At 45.8% G+C, this 23316-nt stretch overlaps 2 protein-coding genes across 2 annotated transcripts in view; both read left to right on the top strand.

The window, feature by feature from the left end:
* LOC141077963 (uncharacterized) overlaps positions 1-23316 on the top strand; it is a 137087-nt gene that overhangs the window by 11106 nt on the left and 102665 nt on the right. The gene's annotated exons all lie outside the window — the stretch shown is intronic.
* Positions 6823-15913, top strand: LOC141077957 (uncharacterized). Its single transcript, XM_073564740.1, has 2 exons — positions 6823-6918; positions 13668-15913. The coding sequence occupies exons 1-2, from the start codon at positions 6823-6825 to the stop codon at positions 15237-15239; spliced, it is 1668 nt and encodes a 555-aa protein (XP_073420841.1). The 3' UTR covers positions 15240-15913.

Genomic DNA, 23316 nt, shown 5'->3' with positions numbered 1-23316 from the left:
TAACCACGATGTGTAGGGTCAGCACGTGACTCCCGTCCTTGTGTCCTAAATCTAGTCTTGTTTTTTCCCAGAGCACCTAAGTTGGGGTTTGAGCCTGTCATATCTACTTTATAGCTGATTGTAGTTAAGGCCTTGTCTCACATAATAAGATTGTTAGCGAGATCGCTGGAACATCACAGATTTTGTGCCACAGCGATCTCGCTACGTGTGACACATAGCGGCGACCACCCCCCCGCCTGATATCGCTGATTGTGCTCAAACATCCTGGACCATTTTTCGTTGTCGGCGTCCCACTGGCCAGCATACATCGCTGTGTTTGACGCCGACGAGCGACCTTGTTGGCGACGCAGAACTCAGGGACGCAGGCTGGAATCGTTTAGAATAGCTGGTGTGTGACAAGGTCCCAACGACCGCCAAGGTCGCTATACAGATCGCCGGATCGTTGCTGCGTCGCTGAATAGATCTGCCTCTTTGACAGCTTACTAGCGACCATGTAGCGACGCACCAGTGATCCTTACCAGGTCGTATCGTTCTCGGGATCGCTGGAGCGTCGCTAACTGTAACAGTACCCTTACAGTGCCTTGCGAAAGTATTTGGCCCCCTGGAACTTTTCAAGCTTTCCCCACATACTGTACACGCACAATATAATATAATATATATACATATATTATATACATACACACACATATGTATACATATATACATATATATATATACTTATATCTACATGCACGCACAATATATACACACACACTTTTGGTCTGTACTGTATCATGCTTCAAACATAAAGATACCAAATGTAAATTTCTGGTGAAGAATCAACAAGTGGGACACAATTGTGAAGTTGAACGAAATTTATTGGTTTATTTTTAATTCCTACTGAATAGACTGTCAGCTGCTTTTTTCTTGCCATAATACAAATTCTAACAGTCTATTCAGTAGGGCTATCAGCTGTGCATCCACCAGACTTCTGCACAACACAACTGATGGTCCCAACCCCATTTATAAGGCAAGAAATCCCACTTATTAAACCTGACAGGGCTGACCTGTGAAGTGAAAACCATTTCCGGTGACTACCTCTTGAAGCTCATCAAGAGAATGTCAAGAGTGTGCAAAGCAGAAATCAAAGCAAAAGGTGGCTACTGGGAAGAACCTAGAACATAAGACATACAGTATTTTCAGTTGTTTCACACTTTTTTGTTACTTATAAAATTCCACATGTTAATTCATAGTTTTGATAGTTTTGATGCCTTCAGAGTGAATCTACAATTTTCATAGTCATGAAAATAAAGAAAACTCTTTGAATGAGAAGGTGTGTCCAAACTTTTGGTCTGTACTGTGTGTGTATGTATATATATATATTATGCATAATCTGAGTGTATAGCCCTGCCCACTCCTCATAGCCACATTCACTATAATATCCCACATCGTCCCATCAGTCAGAGCCACCGGACTACTACCCCTAATATCCCATATCATCCCGTCAGCCAGAGCCACCGGACTACTACCACTAATATCTCACATCATCCCATAATCCCAAGCCACCGGACTACTACCCCTAATATCCCATATCATCCCGTCAGCCAGAGCCACCGGACTACTACCCCTAATATCCCACATCATCTCGTCAGCCAGAGCCACCGGACTACTACCCCTAATATCCCACATCATCCCGTCAGCCAGAGCCACCGGACTACTACCCCTAATATCCCACATCATCCCATCAGCCAGAGCCACCGGATTACTACCACTAATATCCCACAACATCCCGTCAGCCAGTGCCACCGGACTTCTACCCCTAATATCCCACATCATCCCGTCAGCCAGAGCCACCGGACTACTACCCCTAATATCCCATATCATCCCGTCAGCCAGAGCCACCGGACTACTACCACTAATATCTCACATCATCCCATAATCCCAAGCCACCGGACTACTACCCCTAATATCCCATATCATCCCATCAGCCAGAACCACCGGACTACTACCCCTAATATCCCACATCATCCCATCAGCCAGAGCCACCGGACTACTATCCCTAATATCCCACATCATCCCGTCAGCCAGAGCCACCGGACTACTATCCCTAATATCCCACATCATCCCGTCAGCCAGAGCCACCGGACTACTATCCCTAATATCCCACATCATCTCGTCAGCCAGAGCCACCGGACTACTACCCCTAATATCCCACATCATCTCGTCAGCCAGAGCCACCGGACTACTATCCCTAATATCCCACATCATCCCGTCAGCCAGAGCCACCGGACTACTACCCCTAATATCCCACATCATCTCGTCAGCCAGAGCCACCGGACTACTACCCCTAATATCCCACATCATCTCGTCAGCCAGAGCCACCGGACTACTATCCCTAATATCCCACATCATCCCGTCAGCCAGAGCCACCGGACTACTACCCCTAATATCCCACATCATCCCATCAGCCAGAGCCACCGGATTACTACCACTAATATCCCACAACATCCCGTCAGCCAGTGCCACCGGACTTCTACCCCTAATATCCCACATCATCCCGTCAGCCAGAGCCACCGGACTACTACCCCTAATATCCCATATCATCCCGTCAGCCAGAACCACCGGACTACTACCCCTAATATCCCACATCATCTCGTCAGCCAGAGCCACCGGACTACTACCCCTAATATCCCACATCATCCCGTCAGCCAGAGCCACCGGACTACTACCCCTAATATCCCACATCATCTCGTCAGCCAGAGCCACCGGACTACTACCCCTAATATCCCACATCATCTCGTCAGCCAGAGCCACCGGACTACTATCCCTAATATCCCACATCATCCCGTCAGCCAGAGCCACCGGACTACTACCCCTAATATCCCACATCATCCCATCAGCCAGAGCCACCGGATTACTACCACTAATATCCCACAACATCCCATCAGCCAGTGCCACCGGACTTCTACCCCTAATATCCCACATCATCCCGTCAGCCAGAGCCACCGGACTACTACCCCTAATATCCCATATCATCCCGTCAGCCAGAACCACCGGACTACTACCCCTAATATCCCACATCATCTCGTCAGCCAGAGCCACCGGACTACTACCCCTAATATCCCACATCATCCCGTCAGCCAGAGCCACCGGACTACTACCCCTAATATCCCACATCATCCCATCAGCCAGAGCCACCGGATTACTACCACTAATATCCCACAACATCCCGTCAGCCAGTGCCACCGGACTTCTACCCCTAATATCCCACATCATCCCGTCAGCCAGAGCCACCGGACTACTACCCCTAATATCCCACAACATCCCGTCAGCCAGTGCCACCGGACTACTACCCCTAATATCCCACATCATCTCGTCAGCCAGAGCCACCGGACTACTACCCCTAATATCCCACATCATCCCGTCAGCCAGAGCCACCGGACTACTACCCCTAATATCCCACATCATCCCATCAGCCAGAGCCACCGGACTACTACCACTAATATCCCACAACATCCCGTCAGCCAGTGCCACCGGACTACTACCACTAATATCCCACATCATCCCGTCAGCCAGAGCCACCGGACTACTACCACTAATATCCCACAACATCCCGTCAGCCAGAGCCACCGAACTTCTACCCCTAATATCCCACATCATCCCGTCAGCCAGAGCCACCGGACTACTACCCCTAATATCCCACATCATCCCATCAGCCAGAGCCACCGGACTACTACCCCTAATATCCCACATCATCCCATCAGCCAGAGCCACCGGACTACTACCCCTAATATCCCACATCATCCCATCAGCCAGAGCCACCGGACTACTACCACTAATATCCCACAACATCCCGTCAGCCAGTGCCACCGGACTTCTACCCCTAATATCCCACATCATCCCGTCAGCCAGAGCCACCGGACTACTACCCCTAATATCCCACAACATCCCGTCAGCCAGTGCCACCGGACTACTACCCCTAATATCCCACATCATCTCGTCAGCCAGAGCCACCGGACTACTACCCCTAATATCCCACATCATCCCGTCAGCCAGAGCCACCGGACTACTACCCCTAATATCCCACATCATCCCATCAGCCAGAGCCACCGGACTACTACCACTAATATCCCACAACATCCCGTCAGCCAGTGCCACCGGACTACTACCACTAATATCCCACATCATCCCGTCAGCCAGAGCCACTGGACTACTACCACTAATATCCCACAACATCCCGTCAGCCAGTGCCACCGGACTTCTACCCCTAATATCCCACATCATCCCGTCAGCCAGAGCCACCGGACTACTACCCCTAATATCCCACATCATCCCATCAGCCAGAGCCACCAGACTACTACCCCTAATATCCCACATCATCCCATCAGCCAGAGCCACCGGACTACTACCCCTAATATCCCACATCATCCCGTCAGCCAGAGCCACCGGACTACTACCCCTAATATCCCACATCATCCCATCAGCCAGAGCCACCGGACTACTACCCCTAATATCCCACATCATCCCGTCAGCCAGAGCCACCGCACTACTACCCCTAATATCCCACATCATCCCATCAGCCAGAGCCACCGGACTACTACCCCTAATATCCCACATCATCCCGTCAGCCAGAGCCACCGGACTACTACCCCTAATATCCCACATCATCCCGTCAGCCAGAGCCACCGGACTACTACCCCTAATATCCCACATCATCCCGTCAGCCAGAGCCACCGGACTACTACCCCTAATATCCCACATCATCCCATCAGCCAGAGCCACCGGACTACTACCCCTAATATCCCACATCATCCCGTCAGCCAGAGCCACCGGACTACTACCCCTAATATCCCACATCATCCCGTCAGCCAGAGCCACCGGACTACTACCCCTAATATCCCACATCATCCCGTCAGCCAGAGCCTCCGGACTACTACCCCTAATATCCCACATCATCCCATCAGCCAGAGCCACCGGACTACTACCCCTAATATCCCATATCATCCCGTCAGCCAGAGCCACCAGACAACTACCCCTAATATCCCACATCATCCCGTCAGCCAGAGCCACCGGACTCCTACCCCTAATATCCCACATCATCCCATCAGCCAGAGCCACCGGACTACTACCCCTAATATCCCACATTATCCCATCAGCCAGAGCCACCGGACTACTACCACTAATATCCCACATCATCCCATCAGCCAGAGCCACCGGACTACTACCCCTAATATCCCACATCATCCCGTCAGCCAGAGCCACCGGACTACTACCCCTAATATCCCACATCATCCCGTCAGCCAGAGCCACCGGACTACTACCCCTAATATCCCACATCATCCCATCAGCCAGAGCCACCGGACTACTACCACTAATATCCCACATCATCCCGTCAGCCAGAGCCACCGGACTACTACCCCTAATATCCAACATCATCCCGTCACAGCCACTGGACTACTACCACTAATATCCCACATCATCCCATCAGCCAGAGCCACCGGACTACTACCCCTAATATCCCACATCATCCCGTCAGCCAGAGCCACCGGACTACTACCACTAATATCCCACATCATCCCATCAGCCAGAGCCACCGGACTACTACCACTAATATCCCACATCATCCCATCAGCCAGAGCCACCGGACTACTACCCCTAATATCCCACATCATCCCGTCAGCCAGAGCCACCGGACTACCCCTAATATCCCACATCATCCCGTCAGCCAGAGCCACCGGACTACTACCCCTAATATCCCACATCATCCCGTCAGCCAGAGCCACCGGACTACTACCACTAATATCCCACATCATCCCGTCAGCCAGAGCCACCGGACTACTACCCCTAATATCCCATATCATCCCGTCAGCCAGAGCCACCGGACTACTACCCCTAATATCCCACATCATCCCGTCAGCCAGAGCCACCGGACTACTACCCCTAATATCCCACATCATCCCATAATCCCGAGCCACCGGACTACTACCACTAATATCCCACATCATCCCGTCAGCCAGAGCCACCGGACTACTACCCCTAATATCCCACATCATCCCATCAGCCAGAGCCACCGCACTACTACCCCTAATATCCCACATCATCCCGTCAGCCAGAGCCACCGGACTACTCCCCCTAATATCCCACATCATCCCATCAGCCAGAGCCACCGGACTACTACCCCTAATATCCCACATCATCCCATCAGTCAGAGCCACCAGACTACTACCCCTAATATCCCACAACATCCCATCAGTCAGAGCCACCAGACTACTACCACTAATATCCCACATCATCCCATCAGCCAGAGCCACCGGACTACTACCCCTAATATCCCACATCATCCCATCAGCCAGAGCCACCGGACTACTACCCCTAATATCCCACATCATCCCATCAGTCAGAGCCACCAGACTACTACCCCTAATATGCCACATCATCCAGTCAGCCAGAGCCACCGGACTACTACCCCTAATATCCCACATCATCCAGTCAGCCAGAGCCACCGGACTACTACCCCTAATATCCCATATCACCCAGTCAGCCAGAGCCACCGGACTACTACCCCTAATTTTACCCTTCGCCATGACAGCACCCACTGGAGAGAGGGATCCACCCCATAGGAACAGGAAACCTACAGAAAATAAAAGGGGAGGTCTGCCTCTCCTCCTCAGTTGGTTTCCTGTTCCTACGGCATCCACAGGAAGAATCTCCTACAAGAACACATACCTGGGCCAATGCATGTCGCCTGTGCGGGGTCTGTGGGAAAGGCAGGGGCTGTGGTCCAGATGCAGCGTTGGAGGAGTTTCCATTTGACGGCTCCCTCCTCATCTAGTGGATGGCACGATGGCTGGGTCTGGGGAGGGCCGCCCGGTCTCACTCGGGAGACGCGCCGTCGGCTGCATGAAGCTGCGGGAACACAGCTTCTTACGGGTTCCAATGGTGACCCGGGGATGGAGCTGGGCTTCACGGGCCCCGACCAGCATAGCAGTTGCGTGGGGGGCAGCATTCCGGTAAGGCCTGCATCCTGGATGCAGCCCGGTGCATGAAGCCGAGCTGGCACATGCGCTGACTGACACAGATTTTTCTGCCCCGGAAGTGAAAGTTGGACTTCCGGGGCACACAGGCTGAGGTACAGGTGGTAGGGGAAGTGCTGGTGGCGCATGCGCGATACACCGCAGCCGCTGACCCGGAACTGGATGGGGGACTTCTGGGTCATGGAAAACAAAGGAAAAAATAAAAGGGATGTGTATTATGTTCTATAAAAGCCCCCATGCCGACTACCCCCGCCACCGCATTGAACTATACCGGCATCATAGATGCCGGTACAGTTCATAGCAATGATGGATGATCATTCCCTGCTGTGACTCTGACACTTCATTGCGCACTCACTGTGTGCCAGGCAGAGCAGGATACCGGAGCAGTGCGGGCACGAGGAGTTGAGTGTTTTGGTTTTTTTAAATGTAACAGTGACTGTGGGGCCATTCTCGGGGGGGGAGGGAGAGCTGGTGCATACCATGGGGCAGTGCTGTATACCATTTGATGCTGTGTACCATTTGGTGCTGTATACCATGGTGTTGTGCTGTATACCATATGGGACTGTGCTGTATACCAGTGGGGGGCTGTGCTGTATACCAATGTGGGGCTGTGCTATATACCATGGTGCTGTGCTGTATACCATCTGGGGCTGTGCTGTATACCAATGGGGGCTGTGCTGTATACCATGTGGTGCAGTGCTGTATACCATGTGGGGCTGTACTATATACCATGTGGGGTTGTGCCATATACCATGTGGTGCTGTGCTATATACCACTTGGGGCTGTGTTATATACATTGTGGGGCTGTGTTATATACTTTGTGGCTGTGCTATATATTATGTGACTGTGTTATATACCATGATGGGTACATTATACATTATATCCTATGGGGGAGGCTGTGTTATATAATATAGGGGGATACATTATATTCTATGGGGAGGTGGGCTGTATTCTATTCTATTCGGGGCTACATTATATTCTATGGGGGGCTGTATTATATTATATTCTATTGGGGTGATCGCATCATACTCTGAGTGGGCTACATTATACTATATGAGGAGGCTACATTGTATTCTATGGGGGGCTGCATTATAGTCTATGTGGGGCTAGATTATATTGTATGGGGGCTCTATTATATTTTTTGAGGGGGCTACATTATATTCTATTGGGGCTGTATTATACTATATGAGGAGGGCTACACTGTATTCTATGGAGGGGCTACATTATACTATATTAGGGGCTGCCATATATTCTATGGAGCGGCTGCATTATACTATATTAGTGGGCTATATTATATTCTATGGGGAGTTACATTATATTCTTTGGGGTGGCTACATTATGCTCTAAGGGGTGGCTGCATTAAACTGTAAGAGTGGGGCTGCATTTTATTCTATGGGGGTTACATTATATTGTATGGCGGGGCTGCATTATACTCTTTGGGGTGGCTGCATTATGCTCTATGGGGTGGCTGCACTATGCTCTATGGTGTGGCTGCATTATACTGTATCAAGGACTATGGGGAATACATTATACTATATGAAGAACTATGGGGTGCATTATACTATGGGAAGTGAATTGTACTACATGGATGACTATGGCGGTGTATTATACTATATGGAGGACTATGGGGAGTATATTATACTATATGGAGGACTGTAGGGGGTGTATTATACTATATGGAGGACTATGGGGTACATTATATTATATGGAGGACTATGGGGTGTAAACTGTAGATGTGCTGCTGATAACATGATACTGTATGGGGACAGATTGATCCATTAGGGATTGTTCTGTCCCCATCATTCTTTCTCAGACGGTGGAAAGAGGCCGGGAAACAAGTGTTGAACGACTTCAATATTGTCGATCACACTCATTTAGCAGCCTTAACTCAGCACATGTAAATACAATCGAACTACTTCTGTGTGATGTGCAATATGTTAGCATTTGGGGCCCCATTTTAAACTTTGCCTAGGGTCCCACTTTGCCTAAAACCGGCCCTGCTCAAACACATGACATGATGCAGCATTACCGATCACAATCTCTGCCAGTGCCTCCAATATAAGATACACACACCGCGCTCTTATATGGCCTAATATGTCGTATGAGGCCTGTGTACCGACCGTACAGACCACACTATCATCCTCCTGTATGCCGTATATAGGCAGAGAGTGCAGTCTGTACAGTATCTAAGATGGCGACAGTCTGTATGTCTTATAGGGGGCCTAATAGGAGACGACAGTCTGTATGTCTCATAGGAGGCCGACAGTCTGTATGTCTTATAAGGGGCCTAATAGGAGGCCGACAGTCTCTATGTCTTATAGGAGTCCGACAGTCTGTATGTCTCCTAGGAGGCCTAATAAGAGGCCAACAGCCTGTATGTCATATACGAGGTCAATATTCCGTACATACCGCAATATCGGCATCCTATTTACTGTACATACCACACTTATGGAAAGTATCTATTATAGGAGACTGAGTCTGTATGTGATATAGGATGCCAAGAGTACAGTCTGTACGATATATAGGAGGCTGAGAGTGCGTTCTGTATGATATATAGGAGGCTGAGAGTGCGGTCTGTATGATATATAGGAGGCTGAGAGTGCGGTCTGTACAATAGAAAGGAGGCTGAGTGCGGTCTGTTCGATATATTGGAGGCTGAGAGTGCGGTCTGTACAATAGAAAGGAGGCTGAGTGCGGTCTGTTCGATATATTGGAGGCTGAGAGTGCGGTCTGTATGATATATTGGAGGCTGAGAGTGCGGTCTGTACAATATCTAAGATGGCGACAGTCTGTATGTCTTATAGGGGGCCTAATAGGAGACGACAGTCTGTATGTCTCATAGGAGGCCGATAGTCTGTATGTCTTATAAGGGGCCTAATAGGAGGCCGACAGTCTCTATGTCTTATAGGAGTCCGACAGTCTGTATGTCTCCTAGGAGGCCTAATAAGAGGCCAACAGCCTGTATGTCATATACGAGGTCAATATTCCGTACATACCGCAATATCGGCATCCTATTTACTGTACATACCACACTTATGGAAAGTATCTATTATAGGAGACTGAGTCTGTATGTGATATAGGATGCCAAGAGTACAGTCTGTATGATATATAGGAGGCTGAGAGTGCGGTCTGTACGATATATAGGAGGCTGAGAGTGCGGTCTGTATGATATATAGGAGGCTGAGAGTGCGGTCTGTACGATATATTGGAGGCTGAGAGTACAGTCTGTATGATATATAGGAGGCTGAGAGTGCGGTCTGTACAATAGAAAGGAGGCTGAGTGCGGTCTGTACGATATATAGGAGGCTGAGAGTGCGGTCTGTTCGATATATAGGAGGCTGAGAGTGCGGTCTGTTCGATATATAGGAGGCTGAGAGTGCGGTCTGTATGATATATTGGAGGCTGAGAGTGCGGTCTGTATGATATATTGGAGGCTGAGAGTGCGGTCTGTTCGATATATAGGAGGCTGAGAGTGCGGTCTGTACGATATATTGGAGGCTGAGAGTGCAGTCTGTATGATATATAGGAGGCTGAGAATGCGGTCTGTACGATATATTGGAGGCTGAGAGTGCGGTCTGTACGATATATAGGAGGCTGAGAGTGCGGTCTGTATGATATATTGGAGGCTGAGGGTGCGGTCTTTACGATATATAGGAGGCTGAGAGTGCGGTCTGTACGATATATAGGAGGCTGAGAGTGCGGTCTGTACGATATATTGGAGGCTGAGAGTGCGGTCTGTATGATATATAGGAGGCTGAGAGTGCGGTCTGTATGATATATTGGAGGCTGAGGGTGCGGTCTTTACGATATATAGGAGGCTGAGAGTGCGGTCTGTACGATATATAGGAGGCTGAGAGTGCGGTCTGTACGATATATTGGAGGCTGAGAGTGCGGTCTGTATGATATATAGGAGGCTGAGAGTGCGGTCTGTATGATATATTGGAGGCTGAGGGTGCGGTCTTTACGATATATAGGAGGCTGAGTGCGGTCTGTATGATATATTGGAGGCTGAGAGTGCGGTCTGTTCGATATATAGGAGGCTGAGAGTGCGGTCTGTACGATAGAAAGGAGGCTGAGTGCGGTCTGTACGATATATAGGAGGCTGAGAGTGCGGTCTGTACGATATATAGGAGGCTGAGAGTGCGGTCTGTACGATATATAGGAGGCTGAGAGTGCGGTCTGTACGATATATAGGAGGCTGAGAGTGCGGTCTGTACGATATATAGGAGGCTGAGAGTGCGGTCTGTACGATATATAGGAGGCTGAGAGTGCGGTCTGTACGATATATAGGAGGCTGAGAGTGCGGTCTGTACGATATATGGGAGGCTGAGAGTGCGGTCTTTATAATATATAGGAGGCTGAGAGTGCGGTCTGTACAATAGAAAGGAGGCTGAGTGCGGTATGTACGATATATTGGAGGCTGAGAGTGCGGTCTGTACGATATATAGGAGGCTGAGAGTGCGGTCTGTACGATATATTGGAGGCTGAGAGTGTGGTCTGTACGATATATAGGAGGCTGAGAATGCGGCCTGTACGATATATTGGAGGCTGAAAGTGCGGTCTGTACGATATATTGGAGGCTGAGAGTGCGGTCTTTACGATATATTGGAGGCTGAGAGTGCGGTCTGTATGATATATTGGAGGCTGAGAGTGCGGTCTGTACGATATATTGGAGGCTGAGAGTGCGGTCTGTACGATATATTGGAGGCTGAGAGTGCGGTCTGTACGATATATTGGAGGCTGAGAGTGCGGTCTGTATGATATATTGGAGGCTGAGAGTGCGGTCTGTATGATATATTGGAGGCTGAGGGTGCGGTCTTTACGATATATAGGAGGCTGAGAGTGCGGTCTGTATGATATATTGGAGGCTGAGAGTGCGGTCTGTACGATATATTGGAGGCTGAGAGTGCGATCTGTACGATATATTGGAGGCTGAGAGTGCGGTCTGTACGATATATTGGAGGCTGAGAGTGCGGTCTGTACGATATATAGGAGGCTGAGAGTGCGGTCTGTACGATATATTGGAGGCTGAGAGTGCGGTCTGTACGATATATAGGAGGCTGAGAGTGCGGTCTGTACGATATATGGGAGGCTGAGAGTGCGGTCTTTATAATATATAGGAGGCTGAGAGTGCGGTCTGTACAATAGAAAGGAGGCTGAGTGCGGTATGTACGATATATTGGAGGCTGAGAGTGCGGTCTGTACGATATATAGGAGGCTGAGAGTGCGGTCTGTACGATATATTGGAGGCTGAGAGTGTGGTCTGTACGATATATAGGAGGCTGAGAATGCGGCCTGTATGATATATTGGAGGCTGAGGGTGCGGTCTTTACGATATATAGGAGGCTGAGAGTGCGGTCTGTACGATATATTGGAGGCTGAGAGTGCGGTCTGTACGATATATTGGAGGCTGAGAGTGCGGTCTGTATGATATATTGGAGGCTGAGAGTGCGGTCTGTATGATATATTGGAGGCTGAGGGTGCGGTCTTTACGATATATAGGAGGCTGAGAGTGCGGTCTGTACGATATATTGGAGGCTGAGAGTGCGGTCTGTACGATATATTGGAGGCTGAGAGTGCGGTCTGTACGATATATTGGAGGCTGAGAGTGCGGTCTGTTCGATATATTGGAGGCTGAGAGTGCGGTCTGTACGATATATTGGAGGCTGAGAGTGCGGTCTGTACGATATATTGGAGGCTGAGAGTGCGGTCTGTACGATATATTGGAGGCTGAGAGTGCGGTCTGTACGATATATAGGAGGCTGAGAGTGCGGTCTGTACGATATATTGGAGGCTGAGAGTGCGGTCTGTATGATATATTGGAGGCTGAGGGTGCGGTCTTTACGATATATAGGAGGCTGAGAGTGCGGTCTGTATGATATATTGGAGGCTGAGAGTGCGGTCTGTACGATATATTGGAGGCTGAGAGTGCGGTCTGTACGATATATTGGAGGCTGAGAGTGCGGTCTGTACGATATATTGGAGGCTGAGAGTGCGGTCTGTATGATATATTGGAGGCTGAGAGTGCGGTCTGTATGATATATTGGAGGCTGAGGGTGCGGTCTTTACGATATATAGGAGGCTGAGAGTGCGGTCTGTATGATATATTGGAGGCTGAGAGTGCGGTCTGTATGATATATTGGAGGCTGAGAGTGCGGTCTGTATGATATATAGGAGGCTGAGAGTGCGGTCTGTTCGATATATAGGAGGCTGAGAGTGCGGTCTGTATGATATATAGGAGGCTGAGAGTGCGGTCTGTTCGATATATAGGAGGCTGAGAGTGCGGTCTGTATGATATATTGGAGGCTGAGAGTGTGGTCTGTATGATATATTGGAGGCTGAGAGTGCGGTCTGTATGATATATAGGAGGCTGAGAGTGCGGTCTGTTCGATATATAGGAGGCTGAGAGTGCGGTCTGTATGATATATTGGAGGCTGAGAGTGTGGTCTGTATGATATATTGGAGGCTGAGAGTGTGGTCTGTATGATATATAGGAGGCTGAGAGTGCGGTCTGTATGATATATAGGAGGCTGAGAGTGCGGTCTGTATGATATATTGGAGGCTGAGAGTGTGGTCTGTATGATATATTGGAGGCTGAGAGTGCGGTCTGTATGATATATAGGAGGCTGAGAGTGCGGAAAATGTTTTACAAAGAAATCAACATTTGTTACCCACCAGAGAACTCACACAGGGGAGAAGCCTTTTTCCTGTTCAGAATGTGGGAAATGTTTTGCAAAGAAATCAACTTTTGTTACCCACCAGAGAACTCATACAGGGGAGAAGCCTTTTTCCTGTTCAGAATGTGGGAAATATTTTGCACAGAAATCAACTTTTGTTACCCACCAGAGAACTCACACAGGGGAGAAACCTTTTTCATGTTCAGAATGTGGGAAATGTTTTAACAATAAATCCGATTGTGTTCATCACCAGAGAATTCACACTGGAGAAAAACCTTTTTCATGTTTAGAATGTGGGAAATGTTTTGCAAAGAAATCAACTTTTGTTACCCACCAGAGAACTCACACAGGGGAGAAGCTTTTTTCCTGTTCAGAATGTGGGAAATATTTTGCACAGAAATCAACTTTTGTTACCCACCAGAGAACTCACACAGGGGAGAAACCTTTTTCATGTTCAGAATGTGGAAAATGTTTTGCACATAAATCACAGTTTGTTACCCACCAAAGAAATCACACAGGGGAGAAGCCTTTTTCCTGTTCAGAATGTGGGAAATGTTTTGCACAGAAATCACAATTTGTTACCCACAGGAGAACTCACACAGGGGAGAAGCCTTTTTCATGTTCAGAATGTGGGAAATGTTTTAACAATAAATCAGATTGTGTTAATCACCAGAGAATCCACACAGGGGAGAAGCCTTTTTCTTGTTCAGAATGTGGGAAATGTTTTGCACGTAAATCACATTTTGTTATTCACCAAAGAACTCACACAGGGGAGAAGCCTTTTTCATGTTCAGAATGTGGGAAATGTTTTAACAATAAATCAGGTTGTGTTAAGCACCAGAGAACTCACACAGGGGAGAAGCCTTTTTTATGTTCAGAATGTGGGAAATGTTTTAAATGGAAAATAGATTTTGATCGCCATCAGAGAACTCACACAGAGGAGAAGCCTTTTTCCTGTTCAGAATGTGGGAAATATTTTAACCGGAAATCAGATTTGGTTAATCACCAAAGAACTCACACAGGGGAGAAGCCTTTTTCCTGTTCAGAATGTGGCAAATCTTTTAACTACAAAGGGAATCTTGATGAACACCAAAGAACCCACACAGGAGAGAAGCCTTTTTCATGTTCAGAATGTGGGAAACGTTTTACTCAGAAACCAAATCTTGTTAAACATCAGAGAATTCACACAGCAGAGAAGCCATATTCATGTTCAGAATGTGGGAAATATTTTAAATGGAAAATAAGTCTTGATAGCCATCAAAGAACCCACACAGGGGAGGAGCCTTTTTCCTGTTCAGAATGTGGGAAATGTTTTACTCATAATTCAAGTCTTGTTAAACATCAGATAATTCACACAGCAGAGAAGCCATATTCATGTTCAGTATGTGGGAAAGACTTTAAATGGAAAATAAGTCTTGATCGCCATCAGAGAATTCACACAGGGGAGAAGCCTTTTTCATGTTCAGAATGTGGCAAATGTTTTAACAATAAATCAAATTGTGTTAAGCACCAGAGAACTCACACAGAGGAGAAGCCTTTTTCCTGTTAATGTGGGAAATATTTTAACCACAAAGCGCTCCTTGATCGCCATCAGAGCAGGCACACAGAAGTGAAGCCTTTTTCATTTTCTTAATGTTGGAAATATTTTACTTGGAAATCATCTGTTAATAAACATCAGAGTCGTCACATAGGGGAGAAGACTTTTTTATATTCATAGTGTCGGAGTAGTTTTAACCCAAACTGAATCTTCTTAAATGGGTTGTCTCCTGTCATTCCTCATGTTTGCTGACATAAAACTAAACTTTATTAATTCCAAATGTAAAACTATACCCATAATTCACCCTCTGAAGGTTAGTCAGAAGGTGACTAATAGAAAAAAACATATACCCCACAGTTCAATATATCGGGTGAGGTGACGTATAAACACTCACTCTCCAAGCCTCTCATTTCTACGGGCTTCATCGTCCTCACCAAAGGCGACTCATCAGGAGACTATTTAATATTGACCTATATTCAAGCAAGACTAGACAAAAAAAACTAAAATCATGTATCATGTATCATGTTATTCGAAACAGTCAGAAAACTAGCCCCATATTGGCAGATCCCAGACCTCAAACTATTTACTTCGGAAGCTTATAAGCCACTCCAGTGTCAGGAATAGATAGTATGATTTTGAATTTACCAAATGGCGGCAATGAAACAAAGAGTGAAAAATATAAAGGGGTCTGAATACTTTCCATACCCACTGTATCAGTAAAAATAACTCATCTTTATTAGGTAAAGTATAAAAGAATTGCAGCATTTTCCGATACCCGTCGCGTCTCCATTTTTTATGATCTCGCATTGGGTGAGGGCTTATTTTTTACTTGCCGAGCTGATGTTTTTAATGGAGACCATTTTGATGCAGATACGATCTTGTGATCGGCCGTTATTGCATTTTAATGCAACGTTGCGGCAACCAAAAAAAGTAATTCTGGCGTTTTGACCTTTTTTCTCGTTACGCCATTTAGCGATCGGGTTAATTCTTTTTTATATTGATAGATCGGGCGATTCTGAATGCGGCTATAACAAGTATGTGTATGTTTGATTTTTTTATTGCTGTATTTTGAAAGAGGCGAAAGGGGGGTGATTTGAACTTTTATATTTTTTTAACATTTTTAAAAACTTTTTTTTACTTTTGGCATTGTGAAGACTTACAGCATTGTATCTTAATTAACCAGATGAATATTTTTTAGCAAACGAAGAATAATAGAATGTTATCTGTATGTTGGCTTTAAATGTAAGTGTTGATTTCTGGTTGGTCAAGAAAACAGATTTTTGTTTGTGTCAGCCGGTTGGAAGAATACTGATCTGCTCCATTGACCATTGCTGAACCATGGATACGTTTGGAGACAGGTTGTGATCCTCGGATCAACTGGCCTTGTACCTTGTATGGACTGTCAATTTCCTATGCTTGTCATTACCCCTGTGTGTGTGCACCACAGGTGGAGTTGCGACCCTGGAAGATCTGTAGTCACAGCTGCTATTATCCCGGCGGGTCAGTGGAGGGTGAGACTCTGTAATGTTCCCCCTCTTGGGTATTTTTCTGGGACTGTTCTATGTGTTAGCATACAAAGAGATAAACTGCACGGCAGGGAAATCACGGCCGCCACATGTGCTCGGTGCGATACTGCTCAGTGAGCCATGACGAGCTCATGTAACCGGACACTTCGGGTGCACACCAAGTAAAGAAAGTGTGGACCCGCAGAAGCACAAAATGGCCGTCATCACTCGCATACTCCATCTCCCTGAGGACATGCTGTGAACTGCTTGATCAATAAAGAACAGACTTTTTACACTGGTGAGTGCCACCTCATCTTTTCTTCGTGTTCTATGTGTTATCTGCCTGTTCTGTGGTACAATAAAGCATGGCCCACACTGTGTTACCCTCACCCTGTGTTGTCTGAGTAGCGTTTTGCCCAAGTTAAAAGGAGAGCGGGAGTTCGGCGGGACGATCCCTGGTCCGTGCGGTTTTGGCTAGTGGGTGGAGTTCATAGCATTCCGGCAGTGACAAGCATAGAGGTCTGCTGGAGACTTCTGGTTCTCATGCCAACCCATCGGTGACCCATGATCCTGTGACGGGGTCACTGTTGGGTGGATTTCCGGTGCACTTGCTGGAAGTGCGCATTAAATGCCGCTGTCAGAGGCTGTTAGGGGCAAATGGCAGCTGTTCAAAACAGCTGACATGTGCCGGAAAAGATGTGAGCTCACCGCCGGAGCCCAGATCAAAGGGAGGAAGTACATTTACACCCGAGGTCAGAAAGGGGTTAAAGGGGATTGTTTTTACAGAGACAGAAGTGGTAATCAATCATGTATACATACAAATAATTACAGAAATACTCAGCTTCTAATGGTAAATAGTATAGAGTTACCACAAGAAAATATAATTTGTGTAAATCAGGTGTAGATAAAAAATTCAGGCAAATGTCAAATGTTGTAGCTCCATCTAGTGGCCATGTGCAGAAGTGCCATCATAGAGTAACATGTATCCTAAGAGAGCGTCACTATCAAGGTGGGGATGAGATAAGTGCTCCGTATTTACTGAGTGTAAGATAAATCCATACATAGATATATGTAACCGGATTGTAGATCTATCACTGGATATCGGTGTATAAGGGGAATAGATCCTGTGCACTTATAGATGAAAACAAAAAGGGTGATGAACTTAATAAATTCAATACTTAATAGAGCACTATAATGAAATATAATAAAATAAAATCCAAGTTAGAACACCCCTCTGAAACTATGGATGGCAGACCATCCGGAGAGAGTGACTATACACACTGAATATGGGGGAAGAAAAACCGGCAAGGTGGCAGGTGAAAATAAATAAAATATATGCAACAAAGTGTGGTTATAATTAAAATACCCTTTATTAAAATATGGGTATACACATAAAACAATTAAAAGAAAGACATACCAGGCATGTACACGGTGTCATAATATAATATGTTATAGCATGAAGCTTGATATATAACCATGTAAAAATATAGAAACAGGCTCAATAATAAACAGGTAATAGTTGTATATTTCTATACAGACCCCAAAGATAAAAAGGTGATAAAAAAATGCAAAGAAAAAATATATAGTGAGGTATAAAATATATATGAATGTTGTGTATATAATAATATACAAATGAAGTGACACAACAATAGTCAATATAAAATAAAAATTGTGAAGACGCACATAATCTAACCAAAAGTGCGCAGAAGAAACCACACTGAATGTGTGGAAACCACAAAATGAAAATCAGGGGATGAACAACTATGTGCGTCTTCACATACAGAAGGCGCATTTATAGATGAATAGCTTATATAATGAGAGGACACAGAGCAAAGGGTATAAATAGTGAGAGAATAAAGAGCTGACAGCGCATTACATCCCTGGGATACAGAGAGGAGATATAAAGTGCAGCCAGTGCTATATGGGATATCCCAGGAATACAGCACAGCCCATATAGTGTAAAGGAGGAACCATCCTGACAAGAGATGGAGATTACAGATCCTACAGACGACATGCCGGGAGTGTACAGAGAAAGATGGCAGATTCACCACTATTCCCTCTTACGGGCGTTTCGCCCCGTCAGCTTCCTCAGAGGGTACAGATAAGTGTTTCCAACACACCAAGGTCCTGCACTAATCCAGGCAAGGGGGGTAACTCTGGGGTAAAGTGGGGGTGTTCCTAAAGGAATTGGGGCTGTTCCCCGGTCACATCTTCCCCAGTGAAGCAGGAGGTTCAGGATGAAAACCTGTTGGTAAGACCAAGATGAATAATGCTGCATAGAGCCATCTGGTAGCGACCAATCAGGTAAAGTGATAGTGAGGGGGGTCCGGAAACAAAACAATGCAGGTGAAAAGGGCCAAATGTGACCCCACCGAGTGACCAGTGAGAGTGCAACTGTGCAACGGGTAAGAAAAGAGAATAAACAGTGATATGGTAAAGATATAAAGAGAAAAGCAGCTTAATAACAGTGATGGTAATAAAATCTATGGGAAGTGTTTGTGGTGAAGTGTATACACTCCTAGAAATGTTTCCTCTACAATATAGAGATATAAATGATCAGTATTAGGACGTGTAACAAAGAGGAATCTGTTATTATATAGAGAGAATGTAATGAGCAATAAATGACGGGAATAATCGGGAATGAAATTGTTATTAATAATATAATGAGATCCCAGCACCTGACACTTCCCGGGATATATGGGCTTATATTAGAATCCCAATTACCAACTGGAAAGATAAAACAAAGGGAAAAGGGCGGAACAAAAAACAAGCCCCAAACACCTCATAACCCACAATGTAAGGGCAGAAAAATACCGGAAATATAAGTTTCTATTCACACTGCAATATTAGTCACCTGTGATCTGTGTCTCTCCCAGAGAGAAGTCATCACAGCGTCATTCCCCGTAATAACCGTATAGAGGAGGAAATGATGGCCGAGAGAGCGTCCATTGTTAGAATAGTGGGGAGACACAGATGGGATCCAATGCTCCTGACTGTCCGGATGTCTAGAGGATCGTCACCATAGGAGAGTAAAGTGCAGATCGGCGATCTTGTGACCGTTGTATTATGGGGAAATAAGAAACAAATAAGACACATTGAGGTCAGAGAAAACTGTTCTATGTAATAAAGAGTGTAGAGAACGAATTCCACCAAACCCCCTATAGGAAAGGGGAGAAGCGGAGAACTTCATCTACACCATTGGGATGTCAGGGATTTAATTGCCGGATCCATTTAGTTTCTAATTGTGACCAGTAGTGATGGGCGTATCCCCCGATGATCGGGATCGGTGGGTTCTCCCGAGTTTTTTTGTAAACTTTGAGCTTGGGGCCGGAGATGACGCGAACTTGCATCCGAACCCCGAGCTTGGACTTTACAGATATGGGATGAGGGGGGGCTGTAACACAAAGCATAAAATTAATAATAAACATTATAATTATAGTTACTGGTCCAGTGACGCGTCCTCCCGTCCCGCTGTCTCCCGTCCCATCTACTTCCGGGGCCGCTCATTAACTTCCGGATTATTCACTCCACTGCTCGGCAATTTTCAGCCGGCGTTGGCGGTGTTCATGCGGTTACATCAGGGTTCACCCCACGTCATGGCCCGACCCATGAACTGGGATGAACCCTGACATCACCACACGAACACTGCAGGAAAAAGCCAAAGACTGCCGAGGGCCGTGGATACCGCCGGAAGGTAATGCGCGGCCCCGGAAGCAGATGTGGCCGGGAGTCAGCGGGATGGGAGGACGCGTCGCTGGACAGGTAAGTATAATATTTATTATTAATTTTATGCTATTACAGGCCCTGGACCCAACTGTAACACGGGTTTCCCATGGAAATCCATGTTCAGGACCTTATGACCGAGCAGTATATGTTTGGTACAGGGTCGGAACTTTACAGTTCGGGATCGCCCATCGCTAGTGACCAGACCTTTTTCCAGTCGCCCCCTATTGGTAACCAGGAGCCTATTGATGGCAGAGACACGGAGGAAGCTGGAATCACAGGTATGTTTCTTTATAGTCAACTCCTCTAAATCAGAAGCCATGAACATAACGCTGACCTGACACAACTAATTTCTAACTTTCCCTGTAAGTGGCAGAAAGACGCAATTAACTCCTTCATGCTGCGGCCCATTTTTGTTTTTTTGTTTCCATTTTTCCTTCCCTTCTTCCCAGAGCCATAACTCTATCTCTCTGGCCACATAGACATATGAGGGCTTGATGTTTGCGGGGCGAGCTGTACTTTTCAATGACTCCCTTAATTTTACCACATAGTGTACTCAAAAACGAGGAAAAAATTCCAAGTGTGGTGAAATTCTGAAAAAAGCAATTCTGACATTGTTTTTTGTGAATTGTTTTTACGGTGTACATTTTGTGGTAAAACTGACCATGCAATATGAATCATAGAATCATAGAATCATAGAATCGTAGAGTTGGAAGGGACCTCCTGGGCCATCTGGTCCAACCCCCTGCTCAAAGCAGGATTCACTAAATCATCCCAGTCAGATGTCTGTCCAGCCTCTGTTTGAAGACTTCCATTGAAGGAGAACTCACCACTTCTCGTGGCAGCCTGTTCCACTCATTGATCACTCTAACTGTCAAAAAGTTTTTTCTAATATCTAATCTGTGTCTCCTCCCATTCAGTTTCATCCCATTGCTTCTAGTCTTTCCTTGTACAACTGAGAATAAAGATGATCTTTCTACAATATGACAGCCCTTTAGATATTAGTAGACAGCTATTAAGTCTCCTCTCAGACTTCTCTTTTGCAAACTAAACATTCCCAAATCCTGCAACCTTTCCTCATAAGACAGGGTTTGCAGACCGGTCACCATTCTCGTCGCTCTTTTCTGAACTTGCTCCAGTTTGTTGATGTCTTTTTTAAAATGTGGTGCCCAAAAGTGGACACAATATTCCAGATGAGGTCTGACCAAAGAGGAGTAGAGGGAAATAATGACTTCACGTGATCTAGACTGTATGCTTCTGTTAATACATCCTAGAATTACATTTGCCTCTTTTGCTGCTGCATCACACTGTTGACTCATATTCAGTCTGTGATCTATTAGTATACCCAAGTCTTTTTCACATGTGCTGTTGCTTAGCCCTATTCCTCCCATTCTATATATGCTTTTTTCATTTTTATTGCCCAGATGTAGTACTTTGCATTTTTCCCTGATAAAAACCATTCTGTTAGTTGCTGCCCACTTCTCCAGTTTATTTATATCTTTTTGAATCCTCTGTCTCTCTTCTCTAGTATTAGCTATCTGTCCTAGCTTTGTGTCATCAGCAAATTTAATCAGTTTACCCTCAATTCCTTCATCTAAATCGTTGATAAAGATGTTGAACAATACAGGGCCCAGGACAGAGCCCTGTGGTACCCCACTTGAGACATTCTTCCAACTGGATGTGCAGCCATTTACGACCACTATTGGGTCCGATCACTAAGCCAGTTATGAATCCACCTAACAGTTGCCTTGTCCATTCCATACCAAGTCATTTTTTTCAATAAGGATTGTATGAGATACTTTGTCAAATGCTTTGCTGAAGTCAAGATATACTATATCTACAGCATTTCCCTGATCCACCCAATCAGTGATTCTGTCATAGAAGGAAATTAAGTTAGTCTGACATGACTTATTAGTTACAAACCCATGCTGACTCTGTTTAATCATTTCATTCTTATCCAGGTACTTACATACATGTTGTTTAATAATTTATTGAAAGATCTTTCCTGGTATAGAAGTCAGACTCACCGGCCTAGAGTTGCCTGGGTCCACCTTCTTCCCTTTTTGAAGATAGGAACATTTGCTCTTCTCCAGTCTTCTGGGACTTCTCCTGTACTCCAAGAATTTTCAAATATTATGGAGAGGGGTTCAAAAATTTCTTCTGCTATCTCCTTCAGTACTCTATGGTGTAGTTCATCTTGACCTGGAGACTTGAATTCATTTAGGTTAGCTGTTTCCTCACTATCTTCCTGTTTATAGATATCCTGGATTCCTCTATTCCCTTAATAGGACAGTGAAAAACAGTTGATGTTACATTTCCTTTCTGAGAGAAAACGAATGCAAAATAGGAATTTAAAAGTTCGGCCTTCTCAACATCCTTTCTTACCATTTCATCATTTTCATCCGGTAAAAATCCTATAGCATCTTTGACTTTTCTTTTACTTTTGAGACATCCCCAAAATCTTTTATTATTGCTTTTGACATCTCTTGCAAGCCTCAATTCATTGTCAGCTTTAGATAATCTGATTTGTGCCCTGAAAGTTCTGCAGACAGCATTATATTCTTCTTTAGATATGCCTCCCTCTTTCCATTTTATAAACATTTCATTCTTCCTTTATAGCATGTGCTTAAGTTCTGTGTTCATCCATCCTGGCTTCCATAAATGCTTCCTATTCTTCCCTCTTTTTGAAATTGTTAACAATTGTGCTTTGAGAATTTCATTTTTCAAGATTTCCCATCCTTCCTGGACAGTTTTGTCCTTACGGATATCCAGCCAATGGATCCCTCCAATTCTCTTTCTGAATCCTTTAAAATCTGCCTTTCTGAAATCTAACCTTGACATCTGAGTCTTCACAGGTCTTC

This window comes from Dendrobates tinctorius, unplaced genomic scaffold (assembly GCF_039654945.1).
Source record: "Dendrobates tinctorius isolate UK_male_01 unplaced genomic scaffold, ASM3965494v1 ptg000485l, whole genome shotgun sequence".
Lineage (NCBI taxonomy): Eukaryota > Metazoa > Chordata > Amphibia > Anura > Dendrobatidae > Dendrobates > Dendrobates tinctorius.
Note: the sequence above shows the minus strand (reverse complement) of the source record. Positions and strands in the feature narration are given on the sequence as shown.

Excerpts from the sequence above, each read along its gene's own strand:
- LOC141077957 (XM_073564740.1), top strand. The coding sequence starts at position 6,823 with ATGGCTGGGTCTGGGGAGGGCCGCCCGGTCTCACTCGGGAGACGCGCC. Across the intron at positions 6,919-13,667 it reads GCTTCTTACGGGTTCCAATG|AAATCAACATTTGTTACCCA; the intron begins GTGACCCGGGGA and ends TGTTTTACAAAG.